This window comes from Siniperca chuatsi, linkage group LG23 (assembly GCF_020085105.1).
Source record: "Siniperca chuatsi isolate FFG_IHB_CAS linkage group LG23, ASM2008510v1, whole genome shotgun sequence".
Taxonomy (NCBI): Eukaryota; Metazoa; Chordata; class Actinopteri; order Centrarchiformes; family Sinipercidae; genus Siniperca; species Siniperca chuatsi.
The window spans coordinates 337537-361500 of record NC_058064.1 but is presented as its reverse complement, the minus strand read 5'-3'; the positions used below and the strand labels follow the sequence as shown (position 1 = coordinate 361500).

General features: G+C 40.5%; 1 protein-coding gene across 1 annotated transcript in view; it reads left to right on the top strand.

Annotated features, from left to right (window-relative positions):
- Positions 1 to 1400: 1400 nt before the first annotated feature.
- stab2 (stabilin 2) overlaps positions 1401 to 23964 on the top strand; it is a 40723-nt gene continuing 18159 nt past the window's right edge. The window contains exons 1-39 of the mRNA XM_044186589.1: positions 1401 to 1556; positions 3020 to 3144; positions 3617 to 3732; positions 5548 to 5633; positions 6140 to 6206; positions 6319 to 6414; positions 7112 to 7234; positions 8098 to 8294; positions 8912 to 9039; positions 9153 to 9286; positions 10152 to 10231; positions 10322 to 10471; positions 11262 to 11405; positions 11528 to 11590; positions 12171 to 12287; positions 12376 to 12429; positions 12521 to 12601; positions 13464 to 13616; positions 13896 to 13955; positions 14055 to 14156; positions 14298 to 14384; positions 14940 to 15051; positions 15151 to 15331; positions 16195 to 16288; positions 16439 to 16597; positions 17384 to 17479; positions 17595 to 17687; positions 17771 to 17818; positions 18727 to 18860; positions 19082 to 19184; positions 19529 to 19606; positions 19720 to 19809; positions 19916 to 20023; positions 21106 to 21237; positions 21352 to 21480; positions 21572 to 21634; positions 22909 to 23007; positions 23109 to 23304; positions 23399 to 23494. Coding sequence (XP_044042524.1) covers positions 1458 to 1556; positions 3020 to 3144; positions 3617 to 3732; positions 5548 to 5633; positions 6140 to 6206; positions 6319 to 6414; positions 7112 to 7234; positions 8098 to 8294; positions 8912 to 9039; positions 9153 to 9286; positions 10152 to 10231; positions 10322 to 10471; positions 11262 to 11405; positions 11528 to 11590; positions 12171 to 12287; positions 12376 to 12429; positions 12521 to 12601; positions 13464 to 13616; positions 13896 to 13955; positions 14055 to 14156; positions 14298 to 14384; positions 14940 to 15051; positions 15151 to 15331; positions 16195 to 16288; positions 16439 to 16597; positions 17384 to 17479; positions 17595 to 17687; positions 17771 to 17818; positions 18727 to 18860; positions 19082 to 19184; positions 19529 to 19606; positions 19720 to 19809; positions 19916 to 20023; positions 21106 to 21237; positions 21352 to 21480; positions 21572 to 21634; positions 22909 to 23007; positions 23109 to 23304; positions 23399 to 23494 — 4273 coding nt within the window. The 5' untranslated portion in view covers positions 1401 to 1457. The remainder of the gene's footprint in view (positions 1557 to 3019; positions 3145 to 3616; positions 3733 to 5547; positions 5634 to 6139; positions 6207 to 6318; positions 6415 to 7111; positions 7235 to 8097; positions 8295 to 8911; positions 9040 to 9152; positions 9287 to 10151; positions 10232 to 10321; positions 10472 to 11261; positions 11406 to 11527; positions 11591 to 12170; positions 12288 to 12375; positions 12430 to 12520; positions 12602 to 13463; positions 13617 to 13895; positions 13956 to 14054; positions 14157 to 14297; positions 14385 to 14939; positions 15052 to 15150; positions 15332 to 16194; positions 16289 to 16438; positions 16598 to 17383; positions 17480 to 17594; positions 17688 to 17770; positions 17819 to 18726; positions 18861 to 19081; positions 19185 to 19528; positions 19607 to 19719; positions 19810 to 19915; positions 20024 to 21105; positions 21238 to 21351; positions 21481 to 21571; positions 21635 to 22908; positions 23008 to 23108; positions 23305 to 23398; positions 23495 to 23964) is intronic.

Here is a 23964-nt window from a genome sequence, read left to right as displayed (position 1 = left end):
GTGTGTGTGTGTGTGTGTGTGTGTGTGTGTGTGTGTGTGTGTGTGTGTGTGTGTGTGTGTGTGTGTGTGTGTGTGTGTGTGTGTGTGTGTGTGTGTGTGTGCGTGTGTGTGTGTGTGTGTGTGTGTTGTGTGTGTGTGTGTGTGTGTGTGTGTGTTGTGTGTGTGTGTGTGTGTGTGTGTGTGTGTGTGTGTGTGTGTGTGTGTGTGTGTGTGTGTGCAGTGAATAACAGGAAATCCTGGACTGTAAATTTGATTCAGTCGCTCTTTTCTCTTTCCTTCCTGCTCCGTCATCACACACACACACACACACACACACACACACTCATTACCTGATTGGCTGATAGCTCGAGCTCAGAGTTCAATAGATCAGATTTCGCAGCAGTTAATGATCTCAGTTTATTTTAACTGCTGAAACAGATTCAAACCTTTCCGATGTTTTTTCAGCTTCTAAAGAAAATATGACGAGCAAAGTTCTGAGGAGTCGACAGCAGGACACCTGCAGACACCTGGGGACACCTGCGGACACCTGGGGACACCTGCAGACACCTGCAGACACCTGGGGACACCTGCAGACACCTGGGGACACCTGTAGACACCTGGGGACACCTGCAGACACCTGGGGACACCTGCGGACACCTGGGGACACCTGCAGACACCTGCGGACACCTGCAGACACCTGGGGACACCTGTGGACACCTGCAGACACCTGGGGACACCTGCGGACACCTGGGGACACCTGGGGACACCTGGGGACACCTGGGGACCTGCGGACACCTGGGGACACCTGCAGACACCTGCGGACACCTGGGGACACCTGCGGACACCTGGGGACACCTGTGGACACCTGCAGACACCTGGGGACACCTGCGGACACCTGGGGACACCTTCGCCCAGGTCAGCGTCCACGCCTGGTCCACAGTCTGGTCCACAGTCTGGTCCACAGTCTGGATCCGGACACCTTTTCTGCATCAGTGATGTTTCTGAGCGACTGGCACCTGACAAACGTTTCCATAAACAGCAAAACATTTTACTTTTCACGCTGCATTTATGGATTAAATGTCAGCACATGAAGCTCTAAATGGCAGCAAGATATTTGTGAAACTCTGCGTTTCTTTGTTTTGTTTGAACTTTTCTTTGAGTAAAATCGTCACATTTATGGAAACTGACTTTAAAGAGAATCAGCTTTAAAAACCTGACGTTTCATTTATCTCCGATTCTTTGTTTGTTGATGAAAAAGATAAAAAGTTCCTCGTCTGTGTGTAAAAATCATCCGACTCAGCAGTTTTCTTTGAGTTTCAGTGGATTTTCAGGAAACACATGGAGGACTGATGGAGGAGGGACCAGAGTGACAGGAGGGGGAGGAGGAAGAGGAGGAGGAGGAGGAGATGCTGAAAAGGAGGACAGACACTGAGAGACTGTCCACAGATCAGCTGAGAGACTCGGAGAGGACAGAAGTCATGGAGTCCTGTCAGAGTTTAAAGCTGCTGTTTGTGTCTCTGATGATGATGATGATGATGATGGACGAGATGAAGACGGGCTCAGCTGCATCACAACAGGTAGAATCTGTTTATTTATTTATTTAGTCAGAATTTGACATTTGAAGACAGTTTAGAGACGTTTCATGTTTGTAATACGGCTTTACACACACGCACACACACACACACACGCGCGCACACACACACGCGCGCACACACACACACACATATACGCACACACACACGCACGCACACACACGCACGCACACACGCGCGCACACACACACACACATATACGCACACACACACACACACACACACATATACGCACACACACACGCACACACGCACACACACACACATATACGCACACACACACACACGCACACACACGCACGCACACACACACACACACACACACACATGTATAAAGTGACATCAGTAGTCGACGTTTAGACTACGTTGCTGTTTGCAGACAATATTCATCAAGTTTGCAGATTGTTTGAATGCATTTCTTTCACTTTCTTTAAAAGTAAAGTTTTTATTTTATATTATGAATACTTATGTTATAAATACTTATGTTATTAATACTTATATTATAAATACTTATATTTTAGCTTTGCTACAAAGTTTGCTGGAAACTGAGTTCACATTACTGAAAACGTCCAATATGCAAATATGCAGACAAGAGAACAAAACATTAATTTTTAACCCTCAAACTCTTCATGTTGAGATTCAAACCAGCTGTGACTCATTCAGAGTCCCTTAAACCCTTGAATCCTTTCCTTGATTTACAAGACAGATCCTCAGATCCTAAATGATCCTTATGTTGATTTCTTCGTGTCAGAAACATTTATAAATGACTTGCTGCCTGTTAAAGTGTGTTTGATAGATTATGGGATGATTGAGGTGTTGTAAAGCTTATAAATGTATTTTTTCATCATTAATCAGCAGAAACATGAGATTTTATAATTCAATAACCTTAAACCTAAACTAGATAGCTGTATTAAAGTACTCCAGGGCTTTTCCAGGTCTTTTCCAGGACCTGTGTGAGTGTTTCTGTGTGTTTCCTGGGTGGATCAGATGGAGCTGATAACCACAGCAGCTAGTGGAGTTATTACAGTCACTTCCTGTTTACGCTAAAACAGAAAAACACTGTTTTCTGAATATTTTAATATATTATAGTTTCCGTACCCCTGCTCTTGGTATTCCTGTACTTTCGATTGAGTTTTTATTGTGTATTACTTGAGTTGTTAATGGAAACATTGTGCATTTAAATGAGTGTTGTGGTTTGTAGTCGGTGTGCAGATGTTACTTTAGAACCAGGATTTAGGAAGAGCCCAGAAGGATCTGAGGCTCTGGCTCGTAGAGGAAATGCTTTAAATGTAATCAGTAAATGTTCAGATCAACTTTAAAACACCGGCGTGTTTTTTCAGCCTCAGTTGGAGGAAGCATGATTGGACGACACTGTTCAATCTGTCTAATCTCCTGTCTCTTGTTTTGAGTGACATACGTCTGAATATCCCGTCCCTCTTCTGTGCCAGAACTTCTGCTCGAACTCGACGGTGCTGAGGACTCGGACAGCGTGTCACTCCTGCAGCATCAGCACGTTGATACTCTGTCCATCGGGATACAAACAGACGCCCGGATCCACCGCTCACGACTGCAAGTGAGGAACACAACTCTATTATTTAACAATAGTCAAGTACACGAACAAATAAACAATACGAACAAATCAAAATGTGCAAACATGAAGCATCACAGCGAGGCACCAAAACATAATATCACATATGCAAGCATGTAAAATAATCTCACACACATCAGCTAATAGAATTCAAGTTTTTCAATACCCCGAAGTCCTGAAAGCTAATATCTTGTATCCTGTTCACAGAAGTTCTTCTCTTATTCACACAAGTCGGTATCTTAGTTAGTACCCCCCCAACAGAGCTCCACATCTTCTCAAAGGTCGAGTGTTTTCCCTTCATCACAAATGTTAGTTTTTCAAAAGCAAGACGCACAAGACGTTTATTTATTTTGGATACATTTTGATGTCTAACAGCATCAACATGTCCAAACAGGTGTCAACATCCTGTCAGTTAAAATGAAACTTTACAGTCAGACATTTGTCTTCCTCTGTGCAGGTACCACATCAGGACTCCCAGTCTGAACTTGGCCATCGGCGGCTGCTCCTTCGAGTGCTACAGAGAGGCGGAGATGAAGAGCTGCTGTCCAGGTTACTGGGGTCCAGACTGTATCGGTGAGTATAGAAACATATTAATGTCATTCCAGTCTAAAGGGGCATCTTCTGAGGAGCAGGAATGTGATCAATAAACTTAATGGAAATCTGGATAATAGTTTTCTCAATACGATGTTGTTATACCTTGATACGTGTTCATCGAGGTTTGATTTCAACCTGTTGGTGGCGCTAGAGGAAAGGTCATGGGGTCATTAACATCTGCAGGTTCATCTCCTGGAGAACAGGAATGAGATCAGGACATTTCATGAAAATCTTCCTCTTAGAGTCAGAAGTTGTTTGTGTTCAAGTCTAAATTTTGACCTGCTAAAGGAAAGACCAGGGGCACCAAGTATGAGCCCTGATGTACTCCAGAATGGGTCTGAACAGTGGATGTGGTCCTGGGTCTTTATGTGTTTCACAATTAAATTTTAATCAACATGGAAACCACATCCTGTCTCCTACCAACAGTCTACACTGGTTTCTTTTAACCATGACAACCATTTCTCTTAAATTCTACCCAAATAGTTTTTGTGCCAAAACCTAATGAACCTGTAACAGAGGTGTCCGATCAGCAAACGGTCAGATGAGTCATTTTTAACAGTTTTGAAGACACAGACAAACTTGTCTGGTTTTGTTTAGACACTCAAGTCAACGCAGTCACCCCTGATGCCATATCTACTGAAGCGGCGGACTGTTTAAGATTCCTTGGCATATTGATCTTTAACTGATAATAATGATAATAATAATAATAATAATAATAATAAACTTTTTATGTAGCACCTTTCAAAACAACATTATAAAGTGCTATACATGGGAAAAACTAAATTAAAACAATTCAGAACCACAATTAAACAAAATCCATCGAAGCACAAAGAATTCAATAGATTAAAATGCCTCAAATTATGTAAAATAAGATAAAAACAGTAAAATAAACTAATAAAACACATAAAATATAGAGGAACTGGAAAATAAAACTTCGGGCTGACAAAGAGATAAAAAAACAAGTTTTAAAAGATGTCAGTGATTCTGCAGCCTCAGATCTTCAGGCAGTAACAGAGGGGTCCCGGTCACCTTTAGTTTTGAACCAGGACTTAGGAACAACCAGAGGGGCCCTGGCTGAGGTTCTAAGGCTCTGGCTTGTAGGGCCGCAGCACTTCACTAACATAACTGATCTGATGACACTAAGTGAATATCAATAAAGGTCAAAGAAAGGATTATTTTTTAGATGTCTTAAACTCTAAAAAGCAGTTGTTCAGTGTCGAGGAGTGACTCCCGTCACGTGTTCAGTCAGTGTTCAGTCCTGGTTCCTGCAGGATGCAGATCATCCTGCAGAAACCAGGACTTCCTTCCTCTCTGCAGATTCTCAGTCAGCAGGACAGAAATGTGCTGACGGTCACACATGGAGCTGGACCGACTGGATGTCCACAGGTCGTCCTGGGATTCAAACCTTTTACTGTATCTCTTAACTCCACCAGACTCCTGAGTTTCACGAGTTGGGCTCGTGTAAACTGTTTTGATCTTCTGATGTATCTTGATGATAAATGTTGTAAATGACAGTCAGGACGTCTTTGTTGTCTTAGAGGATGACAGTGAAAAGAAGGAAACAAAGCTGGTTGGTGAAGTAATGACATGTAGAGATAAGAGAGGGGCAGAGGAAGAAGATAAAGACTAAAGAGAGGGACGAGAACAAGGAAGGAAGTGGAGGGATGGATGGAGGGAGGATCTGTTTCCTTACAGAAAACATGAAAACTACGCTGACACGACTCTCCACAAACCTCTGCTGACTGTTTCCTGTTGTGTTCTCAGCGAGGTGCGAATGTGATGTTTGTGTTTCAGAGTGTCCCGACCAGGCCGACAGACCCTGCAGCAACAGAGGAGTCTGTTCTGATGGAGTGGGAGGAAACGGAACCTGCAGCTGTCAGGTAACATAACACACACCTGGATACAATAATACACATTTACTGTTGGATTGGATTTAAAAAAAAAAAATCGGACTTTATTGATCAACTGGAGGAAAGTTAGGTGTTACAGCAGTGAAGAGGTTCTACTCATTAAGGTGGTTCTAGTCATCCTTTAGTGGCCCTTTTTCAGAGATTTTAGGTTTTTAGGAGCTTCTCGTTTTCATTGAGGAGTTTCTCTAAAACCTTTACGTGGTTGTAGTAATTATTTAAGAGGTTCTAGTGCTCCTTTATGTGGTTCTAGTGGTCACTGAGCCAGTTCTAGGGATACGTATGTGCTTCTACGCATCCTTTGGGACGTTCTAGTGGTACATTAGGAGGTTCTAGTGGTCACTGAGGAGGTTTTAAGATTACATTAGATGGTTCTAGGGATCCTTTACATTGTAGTAGGGAACCTTTAAAAGGTAATATTTGTGACTGCAGATTTATGTGTGTGTGTATGTGTGTGTGTGTGTGTGCGATGGATTCAGGTGGGCTTTGCAGGAACTGCATGTGAGGACTGTGCATCTGGTCGATATGGTCCCACCTGTAGTTCAGGTATCTTCAAGTAACATTGTAATAAAAAAGATCCATCTGTTCGTCAGTTCACACAGAAACATTCACATTTATTTCTCATGCGTTTCTTCTTCTTTGTTTTCGGTCTATGCAGTGTGTTCATGTGTCCACGGTCTGTGTGACTCTGGTTTAAAAGGTGCTGGTACCTGCACCTGTTTCTCTGGATATAAAGGTCCAAACTGTGATCAAGGTCAGTCAGTTATTCTACAACGTGATCATTAGATGAGTAGCTGCAAGATTCTGGTGTTATGTTATGTTAGAGTTACCTGTGACCTGTGCTCTGTTACTGTTACCTGTATTGTTTCCTATTACAGTAACAGGTAACTGTGCTGTTTTGGTTACATGTCACTGCTTCTGTTTCTTTTTCTGTTACCTGTTATCTGTCCTTGTTACCTGTTACCTGTGCCTGTTCCTGCTAACCTTTATCTTTAACTCTGTTACCTGTATGGATTCTCTTCCTGATTCTTGATTCTTGTTTTTGTTTCTGTTACCCGAACCCGGTACCTGGTTGCTTGCTGTTTCTGTTTTGTTACCTGTACTGTCTTTTGTTACAGTTTCTATTACTTTTTCTGTTACTGTTAAAAATTACATTTATATTTTACCTGTTACCTGTAATGTTCCTGTTACCTGTCACCTGTACCTGTACTTCTATTTCTGTTACCTGTACCCAGTACCTGGTAACCGGTACCTGTTTCTGATGGAAGTTACCTGTATCTTTTACCTGCCACCTGTTACCTTTACTGTTACCTATTACCCATTACCTGTGCTGATAACTGTCTTGTGTTTCAGAGTTACCTGAGGTTGCGGCTCTCAGCTGTCTGTTACCTGTTACCTGGAGTGTTTTTGTTGTCACCTGTCACCTGTGCTGATACTGTCTTGTGTTTCAGAGTTACCTGAGTGTGCAGCTCTCAGCTGTCAGCAGAACTCTCGCTGTATGGAAGAAGCTCTGACAGGACAGCTGGTGTGTCAGTGTCTACCTGGATACCAGAAATCAGGAGCTCAGTGTTTATGTGAGTTTGTATATAAACTACAACATTCATTCTCACCTCATAAATAATCATTTACTCACTGGTATACATTCAGATTAAATTATGGGAATTAGGTTCCAATATGTTCCATCTTGAACGTTTTTTGCAAGTTTGGATTGGCACCTAGGTAAAGCGAGCCCCAGTTAGTTTGCAGTAATTTGCACAGGATCAGAAACAAGATCAGGATCAGATACTTGATTGGGATCAAGATCAGAAGTAAGAACAAGATCATGATCAAGAATAGGAGCAGAAGCAGAATTAGGATCAGGAACAAGATTGGGATCAGGATAAGCATAAGGATCAAGATCAGGATCAAAATCTGGTTAGGAACAAGAACAGGATCAAGATCATGATTGGGAGACGGAGAAAGATTAGGAAAAGGAGCAGGATGAAGATCAGGAACAGAACATCGATCAGGATCGGGGACAAGAACAAGTTCAGGTTAAGGAAGAGAATCTGGAGCAGGAACAGATCAGGAACAGGATCAGAAAAAGATTCGGACTAACCAAAAAGAAGCAATGTCTGTGCTCGCAGTGAATCCTATGGGTTTCAATCCTTCCACCAATACAGAGAACTCAGAGAACACAGTGATATGACACCTACACACTATAATCATGATTCATCATGTTAACAATTGGAGAATGTTTCTCATTGATCCTGATCCTTATATTTTTGGCACTAAATGTTTAAGTATTTTCTGAGCCTCAAGTTTCAGAAAACTCCAGAAGGTTTAACAATTTTGGTTTCTGTTCTCGTGATTTAAGATTTCATTTGACCAATAAGACGTCTTGAAGAGGACCTTAAAAGTCGTTGTGATGTTTGTCTTTTCTCCTCCGTCTCTTCAGCCATAAACCCTTGTCTCCAGCGGGTCTGTCATGTTCACGCCTCCTGTGTCCACACTGGTCCAAACCAGCACCTCTGTGCCTGTAACGAGGGTTACACCGGGGACGGACGAGTCTGCATGGCCATCGATCCATGTCAGACCAAACAGGGAGGCTGCTCCGCCGAGTCTGCACGCTGTGTCTACGACGGCCCGGGGAAGGTAAGGAAATACTGAGGCCGGGGGCAAGATCAAGAGCAGGATCAGAATTTGGATCAGGATTGGAAACAAGAACAGGATCAGAAATAGGATCCTGATCAAGATCAGGAACAAGATTAGGATCATAAATGGGAGCAGGAACAAGATCAAGAACAGGATCAAGAACAAGATTGGGATCAGAAGCAGGTTCAGCAACAGAATCAGAAACAAGACCAGAAATAAGGTCAAGGACAAAATCAGAACCAAGATTAAGATTGAGATTAAGAGCAGGAACAGGATCAAGAACAAGATCAGGAACAGGATTAGCATTAGAAACAGAATCGGGATCAAGATTTATTTACACAGGTTCAGGAACAAGGCCAGGATCATGAACAGAATCTGGATCGGGAACAAGAACAGGAACAGATTCAGGATCAGAATCAGGAACAGGATCAGGATTATAAATGAGAACAGAATTAAGAAAAGAATCGGGATCAAGATGAATAAATGAATAATGTTGGCGTATAAATTGCAGACACGATGATATTGTGGCTGTAATGATGCTGCAGCCTGCAGGGGGCAGCAGTGCTTCTGTATATTCAGAGGAAATTAACCCTCTGTGTACCGGCTGTTTTGTTTAGTCTCACTGTGAGTGTCTTCCTGGTTTTGACACCCTGTCGAACGGCGGCTGCAGCCTGAAGGATTCCTGTAGACCTGATTCCTGTCACAAGAACGCCAACTGTACCACTGTGGGACCAGGAAGAGTCGAGTCAGTCGCTGCATTTTCTTTATTTTCACTTCTGTATCTACTGAATGTACAGATGTTTTTAACATGTATCACAGTATTGAAGCGGGATCATCACCTGTACCTATGTTACTCAGGTGCACCTGTCTCCAGGGTTACCTTGGTAACGGTAAAGTGTGTTATGGGAACATCATACAGCGTCTGAAAAGTCTGAACACAGAACCTGGAGGACAATGGAGCGGTCAGCTGAGCAACGCCATCACTTTGTTCGGTATGATGATTATTTATTCATTTCTAATAAAAATCAAACATTGCATTACATTGATTAAATTATCAAACCGAAGCAACTTACTGCTATTTTACTTACTTGCTTACTTAAACTGCTATTTTTACATTTCTGTTTGCGTTCAGATTAAACAAATGAGACAGATCGTGTTAATCAGTTACCTTTAGAGGTGCTCAGACAGGCTAGCTGTTTCCCCCTGTTTCCAGTCTTTATGCTAAGCTAAGCTAACCGTGACCTGACTCCAGCTCCATCTGAACATCTCGCTCTCGGAAAGAAAGAGAATAAGAGGATTCCCCAAAATGTTCACTTTCTCTGGAACTGAAATCTTTCTCTAATATCAACCAATTGTTGTCTATCCCTGACCTTACTTTAATGATTTATTTTTTTTATTTTTACTTTATTTATTTATTAGTTTATTTTCCATATCCACGACTTTTTCCTGACCTTAACCATAATCTAGTTCCCATGTGCAGATATTGCCGTAACTGAGAATTTAAAAACCGTTGGCATTGGATGTAAAACATCACTGTCGTGGGACGTAATCTGGGGTTTGCAGAAGAGTTGGATAAAGTCTGATGGAAACACATTTTTCAAATTTATTACAGAAACTTACAACAAGAGTTCCCAGCTTTTAGAGATCGCAGACTGTTTTTGTATTGACAATGTCGTTGAGAGGGGGCAGCGTAATTGTTCTTCACACCTACATTTTAGTGAAACCTTGTATCTCTCGTTGTGTCTAACGTTTTCTGTTTCTAAGCATTTTCAATCCGTTTTTTAACATTACAAGTAATTCTTATGTGTCCTACATGAATAAAACTAACTTTAATAGTGATTCTGTGTGTTTTTTCAGGTTCTCTTTCGTGGCCTCTGCAGAATTTGGGTCCTTTCACTCTTTTTGTCCCGATCAATAAAGGCTTCAGAGGAACTTCAGTAAGAATCCCATCAAATAACCTGAAAGATCAGATTTATTAACTTTTATTTATTCAGTCAGAGTCACGTCACTGTTTGTTTGTTGACCAGGTGAAGACTCTGACAGCTGACTTGTCCAAAGCTAAATACCTGTGTAAGATGCACCTGGTTGCTGGGGTGATGCCCTTTGACACTCTGAAGAAAACTGATGTCTTTTACACTCTGACCGGAAAATCAGCTGAGACGGACACATCAGAGGGGGTGAGAGACAAAACACAGGCTTCATTCATCAGAAGAGTTATAATAATAATAATAATCATAATAATAATAAGTTTATGTTTTCAAGTGTTCAGAAGATGAAATCAAACCGGAGAGAAACCTCAGAAACAAGCAACATTGAAACATTCAGAGAGTTGCGTCTGACAGTTTCTGTAACTTTCTGAAACCCACAAATCCAACAGTCACGACCACATCACACAGTGACTGTGAGTGAAAATAATGAGAATTTTATTTTACGGTTTTCGGGGGGTCATAGGTGTTAATTAAGGGGTCTGAGATCCTTCAACAAGTATCACACACAGTGAGTGTGGACATTTGTTACGACCTTGGCTCAAGGGAAGCAAACAGCAACTATAATTTGCAAAACAAAGTTTATTGCAAATAAAGCAAACAAAAAGTGAACAAAGAAACAGACAACAGCGCTGCTGATACTGGCTGCACTGTGAGAGAGGGGGGGGGGAGCTCGGGAGGCTTTCTGCAGGCCAACAGGTGCCAGCAATGAGGGGGTGAAGGAGGACGGAGTTCCAGGTTACCTGCAAGACACAGCACGCAGAGCAGCTCTGCAACATTCAGGGCAGATGTAAAGAGTTTGACTTTAGACGACGTGTCGTACAAACTGTTTCAGTGTCTTGGAAGGTAACCTCCAGAAGCCCCGAGTCCAGAGAGACGCTTCTCCACACGTCCAAACATTAAAGCATCCAAACACCAGCTGGTTGCACATCAGCTTCGAGTGACCTTTCTCTCCACAGAGCATCTTTCTGTTCTCTTCCAGGACACTCTGGCTAAAATCCGTATCCATGGCAGCAGGAAGAAAGGAGTGATCATCCAGTCTGACGTCGTCGCGTCCAACGGGATGATTCACATCATCAATAAGCTGATGGACAGTGTCTCACCCACAGTGGAGAGCGACACACAGGTGAAAACACAGAGATGTTTTCTGTAAAAGAATTAACTGACAAAACTTTAAAGTTTCTGTCGTTTTATTGATTCACTCGTTCATTGGTCTCATTACATGAACATCTCGTATGTTTCCTTCAGGAGAACCTGATGAAGATCATTTCTGACTACGGCAAATTTGACAAGTTCAAGTCTTTATTAGAGGTATGTAGATTACAGCTCTCTTTTGGGAACCATGGATATTCATACCACACTTAGACTAACGCTGGAGATGGTGACAGGTGGAGGTTCAGTTGACGGTCGTAGTTCTGGACTTTGTGACAAAATGTCCCGATTATCAGCTCACCTCCTGTTTGATCAGGATGTGAAGTGTAGAAGCATAATGTTTTGATGTGACACTTTACATAATAAGAAATAAGAAAATCAGTTTGGTCAGTTGTGCAATCATCAGCATTTACTCTGGACTGAAACTGGATGTGGGCTGAAGGTGATCAGGACAGACAACTGCACAACTCACGAAAGCATTTCATCTTTGTGTATTTATTGCAGTTATGTAGCTGCAATAAAGTGTAAATCACACATTTTTATATTTACATAAATGCAACTCATGGAAACAAAATATGGCAACTGAAAGTCAAAGAGAGCGTATATCTTAAATTTACATACGCATACATCCACAACTAAAGGAGAGCATATATCACCAATTTATCTACATTACTGCAACACGTATCTTAAGTTTGTGTTTCTGTCACACATTTACTGAAGCGGCCGACTTTCTCTGCAGAAAGCTGAGCTGGCGTCAGTCGTGGACCGGCCTGGTCCCATCACCGTCTTTGCTCCCAGCAGTTCGGCCTTCGATGCGATGACTGAAGGTCACCTGCAGTTCCTCAGCAGTCCTGAAGTAAGAACCGCTCAGCACTCGCAGACTCTCAAACACATCTGGTAACTGTAATTCACCGAAATGATGCACAACATATTTATTTATTCAGGGCCACAGCAAACTGGTGGAGCTGCTCAGGAACCACATCGTGCCGTCCACCGCGGTCAGTACAGCTGACTTCTGATCTTTTAATTCACTAAACACATTTTATTTCCATCAAATCTTCTGATGATGATTCATTTTCCCGTTTGAAGCTGGAGGTCTATAACGCCGTGTCCAGTCCCACAGTTGTGACGATGGCCAATCAGGTTCTGACGATGAACGTGACAGAAAACGTAAGTGTGGATCTTAGAAATCTCTCTCCGGCCATCTTGATCTCAGTGAGACGTCCACGAGTTCTTACGTCTGTTTGTCCAAACACAACTGTAAAATTAGAAAATAATAGAAGTAGTAACGGTAAAAGTAGAAAAAGGTTTGTTTGTTTCTCTGTAACTTTAGTTCAGTATCATTTACACTAATTCTGACTTTCTGATAATTAACTCCAAAGAGTTTCCTTTCAGAAGAGGCCGTGACGGAAGTCTGTTACTGAAAGTAGTGAAACAAGAAAATGCGATAAAGTTTTAATGAGCAAAACCTTCAGGGTTTGACTCATTAAGTATTTAGTCATATAGTTTTATTAATAATTAATTAATAGTTATTAAGTACATCACAGCCTACATCAGTAAACAGGAGCTACAGACTGGCAGAATACATAACTGATTTTATTATAAGGAAAGAAATGAATATACAACCTCTTAACGAATAATGATAATGATAATAATAATAATAATAATGATAATGATAATGATAATAATAATGATAATGATAATAATAATGATAATGATAATGATAATAATAATGATAATGATAATAATAATAATAATGATAATGATAATGATAATAATAATAATAATAATGATAATGATAATGATAATAATAATAATGATAATGATAATAATAATAATGATAATGATAATAATAATGATGATAATGATAATAATAATGATAATGATAATAATGATAATAATAATAATAATAATGATAATGATAATGATAATAATAATAATAATAATGATAATGATAATAATAATGATGATAATAATAATAATAATGATAATGATAATGTGTTGATTTGTTTGACTCGTGTTCTTTTTGCAGGGTCAGATTTTGGTTGATGGGGCGGCGGTGTTGGAGGCGGCAGTGGAAGCTAAAAACGGACGTCTGTATGTTCTGGATGGAGTTTTGACTCCGCCCTCCATCCAACCTGTGCTGCCCCACAGGTGTGACATCACAGAGACCAAAATCATCAAGGTGAGCTTCGACGGCAGCCATGTTCCTTTTTCCAGAGTTCCTTCTGGCTCCTGACTTTGATTTAATTTAGTCTTTTGACAAAAATATGAATCAGTTTTAGTCAACAAATACATTTCAGTTCAGTTTTCATCAACGTTTAGTCTCATGTTTGCATGCTTTCTTTTAATCCCTGCTCAGCTTTGTTTCCAAACTGAACAAATGAGAGAACAACAGTTTGTTTTAGCGTCACTTTGCTGTGAAGTGTCTTTGAGAAGTCTGATCATCTCTTTGTTGTTTCAGGGTGAATGTGTCAGCTGCTCCCGAGTCAAACTGTCTCAGTGCTCGTCTGGACTTTACACAGTAAGACGTCTCACTCTGTTGATTGTTATATTAAATCTGTATGAATTAGAGTCTCAGTATATGATCAGAAACACGACGATCCATCTCTTTATTGATCAGGGCTCCTCCACCTACGGATGTGTTTACATTCTGTCCATCAGCCGGCCAGCTGTTAGAATCCCGGCAACAGGCTGCTCGCCCGTCTGCAACGCCACTGTCACGGTGAACTACCACATCAGTATCACAAAGTCACTGGTTCTTTAGTATCAGGGCCAACTGGGATTAAACACTATGGAGTCACAAACATCATATATGTTCAGATATGAACGAGGTGTTCACTCAGTGACGTGCTTCTGTGTTCAGACTCCAGCATGTTGCAAAGGTTTCTACGGTCCGGACTGCAGTCCCTGTCCAGGTGGATACCAGAGTCCGTGCTCCGGACACGGTCAGGTAGATTCGACACCAACACACTGAAACACACTCTCATCAAGTCCTCAACAATTTCTGATTACACCTGACGGTGAAAAGTCAGGGCTTTTTCCCAAAATGGCTTTAACTTTCTCTTTCACCTTAAAGGGGCCTTAATCTTTCAGTTAAGGTTCAGATTCAGGGATGACTTTGTTATTTAGAACATTTGAAGGGTTAAAATCTGTTGATCCATGCAGAAAATCCCATGAACAACCCGTAATATAGATAGATACTTTGTTATTGCCACGCAACAGTGTGGCTGGTAGTTGTTTTGCTACAGCAAGAAAGAGAGACTCAAAGAAACCAGCAAACAGGAACCAGGAACCATTACGACGACGCATGCACAGTAAAACCAGTGTATTCATCTGGGGTCTGCTCCTGTACATGTACCAAGTTTTACACTGTTCCGTTATTTTAGGAAATGGAAGTGTTTTTTCTGTTTTAGTGTTTGGAGGGGATTGAAGTAAATGGAAGTGTTTTTTCTGTTTTAGTGTTTGGAGGGGATTGGAGGAAATGGAAGTGTTATTTCTGTTTTAGTGTTTGGAGGGGATTGGAGGAAATGGATCATGTATCTGTGATTCCAACTTCAGCGGCTCTCGCTGTCAGTACTGCTCCTCCTCCAACAAGTATGGACCAAACTGTGACAGAAGTAAGTCCGAGTCGTCTCTTCATGTGACATCATACAGGTAAGTAAGATGTCAGTATGGAGAAAGCTCACCTGTGTGAAACCTCACCTGTCTGTCCTCAGCCTGTCCCTGCATCCACGGACAGTGTGATAACCGTCCGGTCTCAGAAGGTCGATGTAAACTGGACTCCTGTCTGACGGGTTTCACTGGTCAGTTCTGCGATCGCAGGACGGCGGCCTGTGGCGTCCAGGCTCAGTTCTGTCACGCCCACGCAGACTGTGACTTCAACCAGGGAACCACCAGGTGAGTTCACTTGCATCCGTCACGCTCAGGTTTAACTCTTGAGTCACATTTCTCCACTTCAACCTCAAAAACCCAACTTTGGATGGAAAGTTTACAGGAAACTTAGTGCCAATGAGCAAAGCTAGTTTACCAACCCACGAACCCAGAGGCTCCGAAAGCTCCAGGCTCACTGTGAAACCGGTTTGTTCTGGTTTAAGTGAGAATTTATTTGGGAATTTGCTCCATTCAAGCAAAAGTCTAGTTTTAAGACATTAAAACATGCATGCATTTAATCAAATTACCACACAGTAATTAATCTTTGTTTAAGTCTTAGAAAAGAGGAATCCCTGAGTCTGCAATAAAGAACTTAACTTCCTGTCCCACCACTGTTTCACTTCCTCTTGTCAGTTTTTAGTTTAGATGACGCAGAATCATCCAATATTAATGTTCCTGTCTGGCGATGGGATTGAGTTCACCTGCTATTACACAACACATGAGTACGAGAGGGAAAATAAACAGGGCGAACGTCTTGCATTGAACAGCATTTAGTGGATCTTTAACATGAACATGTGTTGTATTTGACCAAACCTTTGTTTGGGACGTGTTATCTGTCTGTCAGCGTCTGTTATACACAAGGTAACGCTGACGAGCATCAATAATGTGATGCGTCCCGTTCGGACATCAGTCTCTTATTTTGTTAGCGAAGCCTACAGCGTGTTTGGTTGTGGTGTCGAGGTTGGCCTGTTACCTGGAGCAACAGGTGACCAGCTGGGGGCAGTACAGGAAACAACTGGGACGAAGCCTGTTGTTAATTAAAGAAACTGGTTAAAGATGACCTCATTATACCGGACACTATTCAGTGTATCTGCTGTGCGTGTTTTTAGGTGTGTATGTAAACCTGGTTACCAAGGTGACGGTATCACCTGCGTGGAGTCAGACCCCTGTGCTCCACCTCTCCGAGGCGGCTGCAGTGTGAACGTACGTATTTATTCAACTCTATATTTGTCTTTGTGAGACAAATATTTATTTGGAGAAACTCTGAGTATAAATATCTTTTTAAAAAACACTGATGTCCAGTCTGTCTGCTGTCTTTGTGTTGGACTTTGTGCTGTTTTGCGCCCCCTGCAGGCTAAATGTATAAAGACAGGACCAGGTACTCACTCCTGTCAGTGTCTGACCGGATGGAGGGAGGACGGGGACGAGTGTCAGCCAATCAACAACTGCGATGGTCCCGACAGAGGAGGCTGCCACCTCAACGCCACCTGCATCTACGTCGGACCCGGACAGGTAACGTCCACTGAGGTGTCATCATCACACGTTTGAAAGGACTGAGCCGTGACTTTATGGGGGATTTGATCTGTTCGGTGTTATGTCTCTTCATTTACAGGCGTCTGAGCTCTGTGTGTCATATATTGTTATTTTCAGAATAAGTTGGGCTGCTTATAAATACCACCAGTTTGCCCGCTACTGCCACTATACATGTTCTATGAAACAAAACAAGTATTTATTGATGTACTTCAAACAGTTTGAGCTGCACAGTAAATGTCAGTATATGAACGGGTAGAGTCATGTCTTCTTACCCACACAGATACTGACATCACTGCAAAGTGTAAGTTGTGCTGATTCCAGCAGTGTGTCAGCAGGTCACCAGGTTAATCCGCTCAGAATGAATCCTGCTTTCCAAGGAGTCCTGGGTGCAAACGCTCAAACAATGAGACCATTCAAACATATCAGGTGTCCTGAATTATGACTCTGAGGAGAACAAGTGTGAGTGTCGACCCAAACTGTCACCTGGGCACTGACAGCAAAACTCAGTATAAACCACGTAAAACCAAAGACGAGTTTCTGGAGCACAGCGTCGTTCCTGCCACTGACGTGAATGAAAGAGACCTTTCTGGGTCGTTGTCTGCTGACATCACCATACGCATTAAAATAACCAAGCACAGAGGCAGAAACAGCTGTCGTCTCAGACCGGAGGACAAACAGCCAACTACCAGAAAGCCACAAAAACAAACTCAAAAGTCCCATTTTCTTCTTTTATTCATTATATTCTGTTCTTTGTTAAACCAACAGAGTGACTGTACATGTAAAGCCGGCTACAAAGGAAACGGGCGAGACTGTGAAGCTGTTAATCAGTGTGTGACTGTAAACGGAGGCTGTCATTACTTAGTGAGTACGATAAATATTCTTCTTAACTATCAAACGTAAACCAGACGGTAGGATGATGAATCAAGTTACTGTTCAGCCTGTTTTCTGATGATCAAAGAAAGGGTTTTGTCTCCAGGCCAGCTGTCGCCTGCTGTCCTCTCAGTGGACGTGTGTTTGTGATGAAGGATATGTTGGAAACGGACAAATATGTTACGGTACAGTCGGACAGGTGAGAGTCCTGAACAGTGACGGCCGAGTTCATGTGTCAAACAGTGTTCTTCTATCCTCAGTCTGTCTTCCTGATGCTTTCAGGAGCTGATGGCTCTGCCAGACTCCTCAGAGTTCTTCACATGGACGACTGTGAGTATCAGATCTGATACGGAACATTGGTCAGACCAGCATTTCAATCAATTATCAACTAGATAATAACATAATTAGGAGGGGTAGAGGAGAACATTTAACTGCAACTCACTGGAGACACTAGATTAGCATGTATCATATCGCATCTCAAATGTACAGATTTATATATGTATGTGTGGAGCATATTTCACACATTTACGATGTTATATATGTAAATATATGTCCACTGTAAGCGCAACTGGACAACAATTCATATTACAGATTTAGTTGTGTATATAACAATGATAATGTATATCACTGCAACTAAAATAGAGCATATATAGCACAATTACATACGCATGTTATGAAAAAATTTAAAGAAAATGACTAATTATGCAACTTAACAACAGCATTACATATTTACAGATGTATGTAACTAAATGTCTACATTGACCAGAACTCCAGGTGTACATTTGAGGTTTGTGTATAATGCATGTAACACAAGAAAAGCTTATATCACAAACCACAACTCAGGTAAAGCATGTATTGCAAATACATATATATTGCAAATGTACTTAGATAAAAACTACTAAGAAGAGTACATATCACAAATTTGCCGGTATTGCATGTACCATAAGTTTACACAAGGAACCGCAATAAAACAACGTATATTACAAATGCACGTACGTATATAATCACAACTCAAAAGTATTTATATTGAAAATTTGGGTATAACACTCATAACTTAAACTTGCATACTTACACAACTAAAACTCAAGGATATCACACATTGCTTTGTATCAACCGCAACTGTATTCCAAATGTTTATTCTGATTATTACTGGCCTGACTTTTGGTCCTTTTAGACCTTGTAAGTGGTTTTGCTGTCAGCAGTCCCAGAGATGATGTATTTCTGTCTTTGCATCCCAGGAGTCCGGTCTGTCTTGGTCTCTGTCGGATCAGAACGTCACCCTCCTGGTTCCGTCTTCAGCTGCCGTCGCTAAAATGTCTTCAGAGGACAAAAACTTCTGGACCACGAAGGCTAATCTGCCTAGTCTCATCAGGTCACAGCTCAGCACGGCCGGAAACTGTTTCTGTTTTTTAATTTTGTTATTTATTGGGGATTTTACAAGTCAGATGTTTGTTTATTTTAGGACTGGTCAATGCCTGAACTTAAATATTAACTTGAAAATGTTGTGAATGTCAACAGAATAAAATTAAAAACATTTTTGTCTCCAGCAGTTTTTTAACATGTGTAACAGCTACCACCTGTCCTATATCACAGAAATCACATGATCCCGGGTAACTATCCATTATCCAGCCTGAGCAGCATTTCCTCTCTGACTTCTCTTCTCAAGACAGCACTTCCTGTTTCAACGACCAATGAGGTGAGTCCACAGAGGTGATGGTTTACTATCATTTCTGCCCACGAGTCTAGATTAAGGGCTTATTTTAGATAAAATACCCACACTTTGACTGTTAGCAAACGTCCTCTGACCTCCGCTGTTTGTTTTATTTATTGAGGGCTACATAAAAAAGAAAAGCCCATTATATAAGATTCCTCAACATGCAGCTGTACGCTTGTTGCTCTTCTCTCTTTCACACGAAACTCTGATACATAAAAAATAAATCCTTTTATTTATAAAAGAAATCTGTCAGGAAAGTTTTAGTTTGGGTCAGAAACTTTCTAACGATGGTGTTCAGATTTGATTCAGTGTGTTTGTTCTGTCAGGTCACAGCTGTTGGAGGAGCGACCATCACCACATCGAATGTAGCCGCTACCAACGGACTGATCCACGTCATTGATAAGGTACAAAGCTAATAATGTTAACGATGCTAATGATGCTCTGATACGACAGATGGAGACACTTTTCTTTCTGTCTCTGACTGTTTTTGTCCTTCATGTGTTTGTTCTGTCTCCAGGTTTTGGTTCCTGACAGGAAGCTGAGTGAAGGTCTGCTGGCGACTCTCGCTCTGAGGCCGGACTTCTCTCTGTTCAGATCGTATCTCATCGTACGAACACACAAACACACTGCAGGATACATTCTCAGCTTTAACTCTGGACAAATATTTGGAATGTTTGTTTACAGTGTGTATTTTTCTCTGTTGTTTTGTTCAGGATTACAACCTGACAGACGAGATCGAACAGGCAAACGATTTCACCATCTTCGCTCCAACAGACGCCGCCATCACTGATTACCTCAAGAAAATGGCTGCAACTGCACTGGTACAGTAGGATAAACAAGTTGAATTTGTGTATTTATTATGAACTGGACAGAGGGTCTTAAACGAGAGTCCTCGTTAAAAAACGTCTCGGCCAGTCAGTTTTGTTTTCTGGTTCATACAGCAACTGTTTTCCTGAGTGTTCCTCAGTCATCCGTCTCATGATGGAGATACATTTCCATTTCTACAGAAGTGTAATTTCAAACAACCCTATTAAACTAATATTAGTGGATCTAGCTCACTAATACCGTATGTTAAGCAGCAGAAATTAAACCTGACATCGATGGCAGTAGATGCAAAGAAAGCTTCAACTAGAGTGGGCTTTTCTACTAAAGTACTAAAAATGTTTGAATTTCCACAATAAATAATCACTTTAATACAGAAAAGCTAAAAGTCACCAAATTAAACTTGATCTAAAATATTTAGAGATCAAGAGGCACAACGAAAGGCTGTCCTTTATCACCTTTGTTATTTGCATTAGCGATAGTGAGTGGCAGAAACATGGGCAAAGAAATGTAAAAAGCTATTAGCAGATGATATGATTTTATATTTAAGTAATATTGAAACATATGAAAACTGCATACTGACAAAATATTGTATTGTAAGTGTAACAGCACACTCCATGTGCAGGCCCGTTACATGAAAAGGAAAAAAACAGATAAAATGAGAAAAATAAATACATAAATAGAGCAATTAGATAGTAGGCTACATCGTTATGCATTCATTTATCTTTTTAAAAACAAAAGCTACATCTTATTTTGTATGTTATTTGTTACTTTCAATTAATTTGCCATCTTTTCTCCATTTTGAAAATGTTGGATGTATATTTGCTGTCGCAGCTTTATCATCTTATTTATCCACCCTTTTCCCTGTCATTACATTTTACAGTTAATACAGTACAAAAATTGATTGTTTGTGTATAACTTCCCAGAAAGATTTTAATGCTAGGCAACCACAATTAGTTCAAAAAAACTAAAATAAAATATATGTACATTTAAGAATAAACAGTCAGTGAAAAGTGTGACATGGACAGTTTTTGTTATAGTGAAAAACATCTCTGTGCTTTTATTTTGTTACTGTAAACAGGATGTGAATACGACTCGTTACCACGTGGTGGTGTCGGAGCGTCTGCTGAAGACCGACCTTCAGCCTGGAGGATACAAACAGACGCTGCTCGGATTCTCCTTCCAGCTTGGCTTCTTCCCCCGAGATGGAAAGGTCTCAATAAGAAACATAGATAATCAACTATCAATATCATCATCATGGGACCAGATATCATCTGATCTCATCATTATTAAAATGATCTAAACTCTCTGTCTGTCTCTCATGTAGCTGTTTGTGAACGATGCTCAGATAAACTCCTCCAACATCTTGAGTGGTAAAGGAGTGATTCACGGTCTGTCAGCTGTTCTAGAGATCAACAGGAATCGCTGTGATGAGGCCAAATACCAGAGAGTCATGGTAAAGTCATCAGATACTGTCACTACTTACAGAGCCACGCTGACACAAACTGAACTGCTGATGAATGATAGCTTTCTCTTTTTCTCCAAAGGGAACCTGTGTGGACTGTTTATTCCCACAAGGCAAACTCTGCCCGAATGACACCGTCCCGGACGTAAGACTTTGACTTCCAGCCCAAAATCATTCGTAACATTAATGTGACTTCACAAACTATCAGACTGTAAAACAATCAGACAAGTTTCAGCTGCAGTTTATTCCACAAAAGGCTTCAAACTTTGTGACCAACAAGAGGTAGAAAAGGTTATCCTTCATCACACTCAGACAGAAGCAAAGACAAATACAGGCAAAGCGAAAAACTTTGCCTGTATTATAAATATACAGGCTGTAGTGTATAAAAAGTTTATTTGCAGATGACTTGGTTTTATATTTAGGTAATTCAAATTCAAATATTCATCCCAAAGGTAAAAATATCTATGATATATAATATGTATAATATGCTACAAGATGAACACTGAAAACCTAAGTAATGCAAATGATATAAATACCTTGTAGTACTCCAGAACACCTTTATCAGCACTGTCCCACTCTAAGAAACAGGATCAGGACTCAACCTCTGTTTCTGCACTTTCCTTCTATTTCTGAACTTCCTGATAATCTAAAGGGACGATTCTTGAAATGAGTAATTTGTTGTAGTTTGGTACTAATTAAAGGGAAAATAGAGACACTTCCAATTAATTAATTCAGCATAATCCAGAGAGTCGAGCGCAACATAAAAAAAATGTGAAATTTGTTTTCAGACAATCATACAATTCAACATATATGAAGAATAAAGTTTACAATAATGAATGAATATTTAGTTGGGTTTAAATAGAGCAGTTATTTTAAAACACAGAAACATGAAGCATTAATAGAATTTTTCTAAACTTGATATTTTGATGTTGAGACAGAAAAAAATACATAGAGGCATCTCACCAAATAAGAAATAAAACAATAACAACTAAAGTTAAATTTGATCGATAAAGAATAAAAAACAAACAATTAAACAGTTATAAAACAAATAAATCAAAATGACCAAAACTTACATAGTTATTTGCAGAAAGCCTGAAATAAAGCATGACCACTCAAAGCTGCTGTATCTGGATGAACAGATTCCACTTCTTTTGAAGTTTGTATGAACTGACCCTTTAAAGTAAAATCTCTCAGACTTTATGACACTAAAAATTCATATTAATACCCATCTTTACTAAACCCGGCTCACAGTGTACAGTTTTTTTTTTAAATCTTTTCAGTGACTTTTTGCCAAGAACACAGCATGTGATGCAACATATGCATTTTACAATACAGATACAACATAAATGAAAGACAAACTAGGACTATGTGATATTAAATTATTAGAGTTCACCTCTGATAACTTACTGTTCTCTACAGAAATCAATGAAGACGAGGAAATGTATGTTCACTCGGATGTTTGAAGAAGAACGACTGCTGACCATCGGCTGCAGAGCCACCTGCCTCCAGAAAAACATCGTACGTCGCTCCTGCTGTTAGAAGTAAAAGTAAAACACGTAACGAAGATAAAAACAGGAAGTTCCTTGACAATAAGTAGTAAAACTCTCTTCTGTTTTCAGGTGCGGAAGTGTTGTGGAGGGTTTTTCGGGGTGCACTGTGAGCCGTGTCCCGGGCCGAAGGGTCAACCCTGCTTTGGTAACGGACTCTGTCTGGACGGGACGAACGGGACCGGTCTCTGTCAGTGTAACAAAGGTTTTAGTGGGACCGCCTGTGAAACCTGCCAGAGCGGGAAATATGGAGTCCACTGTGATCAGGGTAGATATACCTGATATACCTGATACAAAAAACATTACACAAAATAAAACACATCTATTCCTTCCTTCCTCACTCCGGTTTATTTTCTCCGCAGAGTGTGTGTGTAAAAATGGCCGCTGTAATGAAGGGCTGAAAGGCGATGGGACGTGCGAGTGTGACGTTGGTTGGAGAGGAGTCTTCTGTGATGAAAGTATGAAAACAAACCTGATACATTCACACTGGCACTGAGTGATACAGACTACAACAGAGTTTCAGGTCCAAAAAATCTGACTTTTCAAGAAAAAAAGTTGTAATATTACGAGAAAAATCATGAGAGGACCAAACAGTTTATATGAATAAAGTTGTCATTTTATGAGTAAAACAGTTGTAATGTTTTATGAAAAAGTCATAATAGTTATAATATATATTTTTAATATAAACAAGTCAGAGAAAACAATGAGAACAAAGTCACTGCTGTGCAGCAGCAAATTTCAACTTTATCTCAAAATATTACAATTTAATTATCAAAAATGTATATTAATGTAATATCCTGTCTTTGTTCACAACTTTGTTCTTATAAATTTCTAGCTTTATTATCATATATCATGACTGAAAAATCTTGACTGTTTTTAAATATATTCTGATATTTTGTAAAAAAAAATCATGTTTTTTTTCTTTACA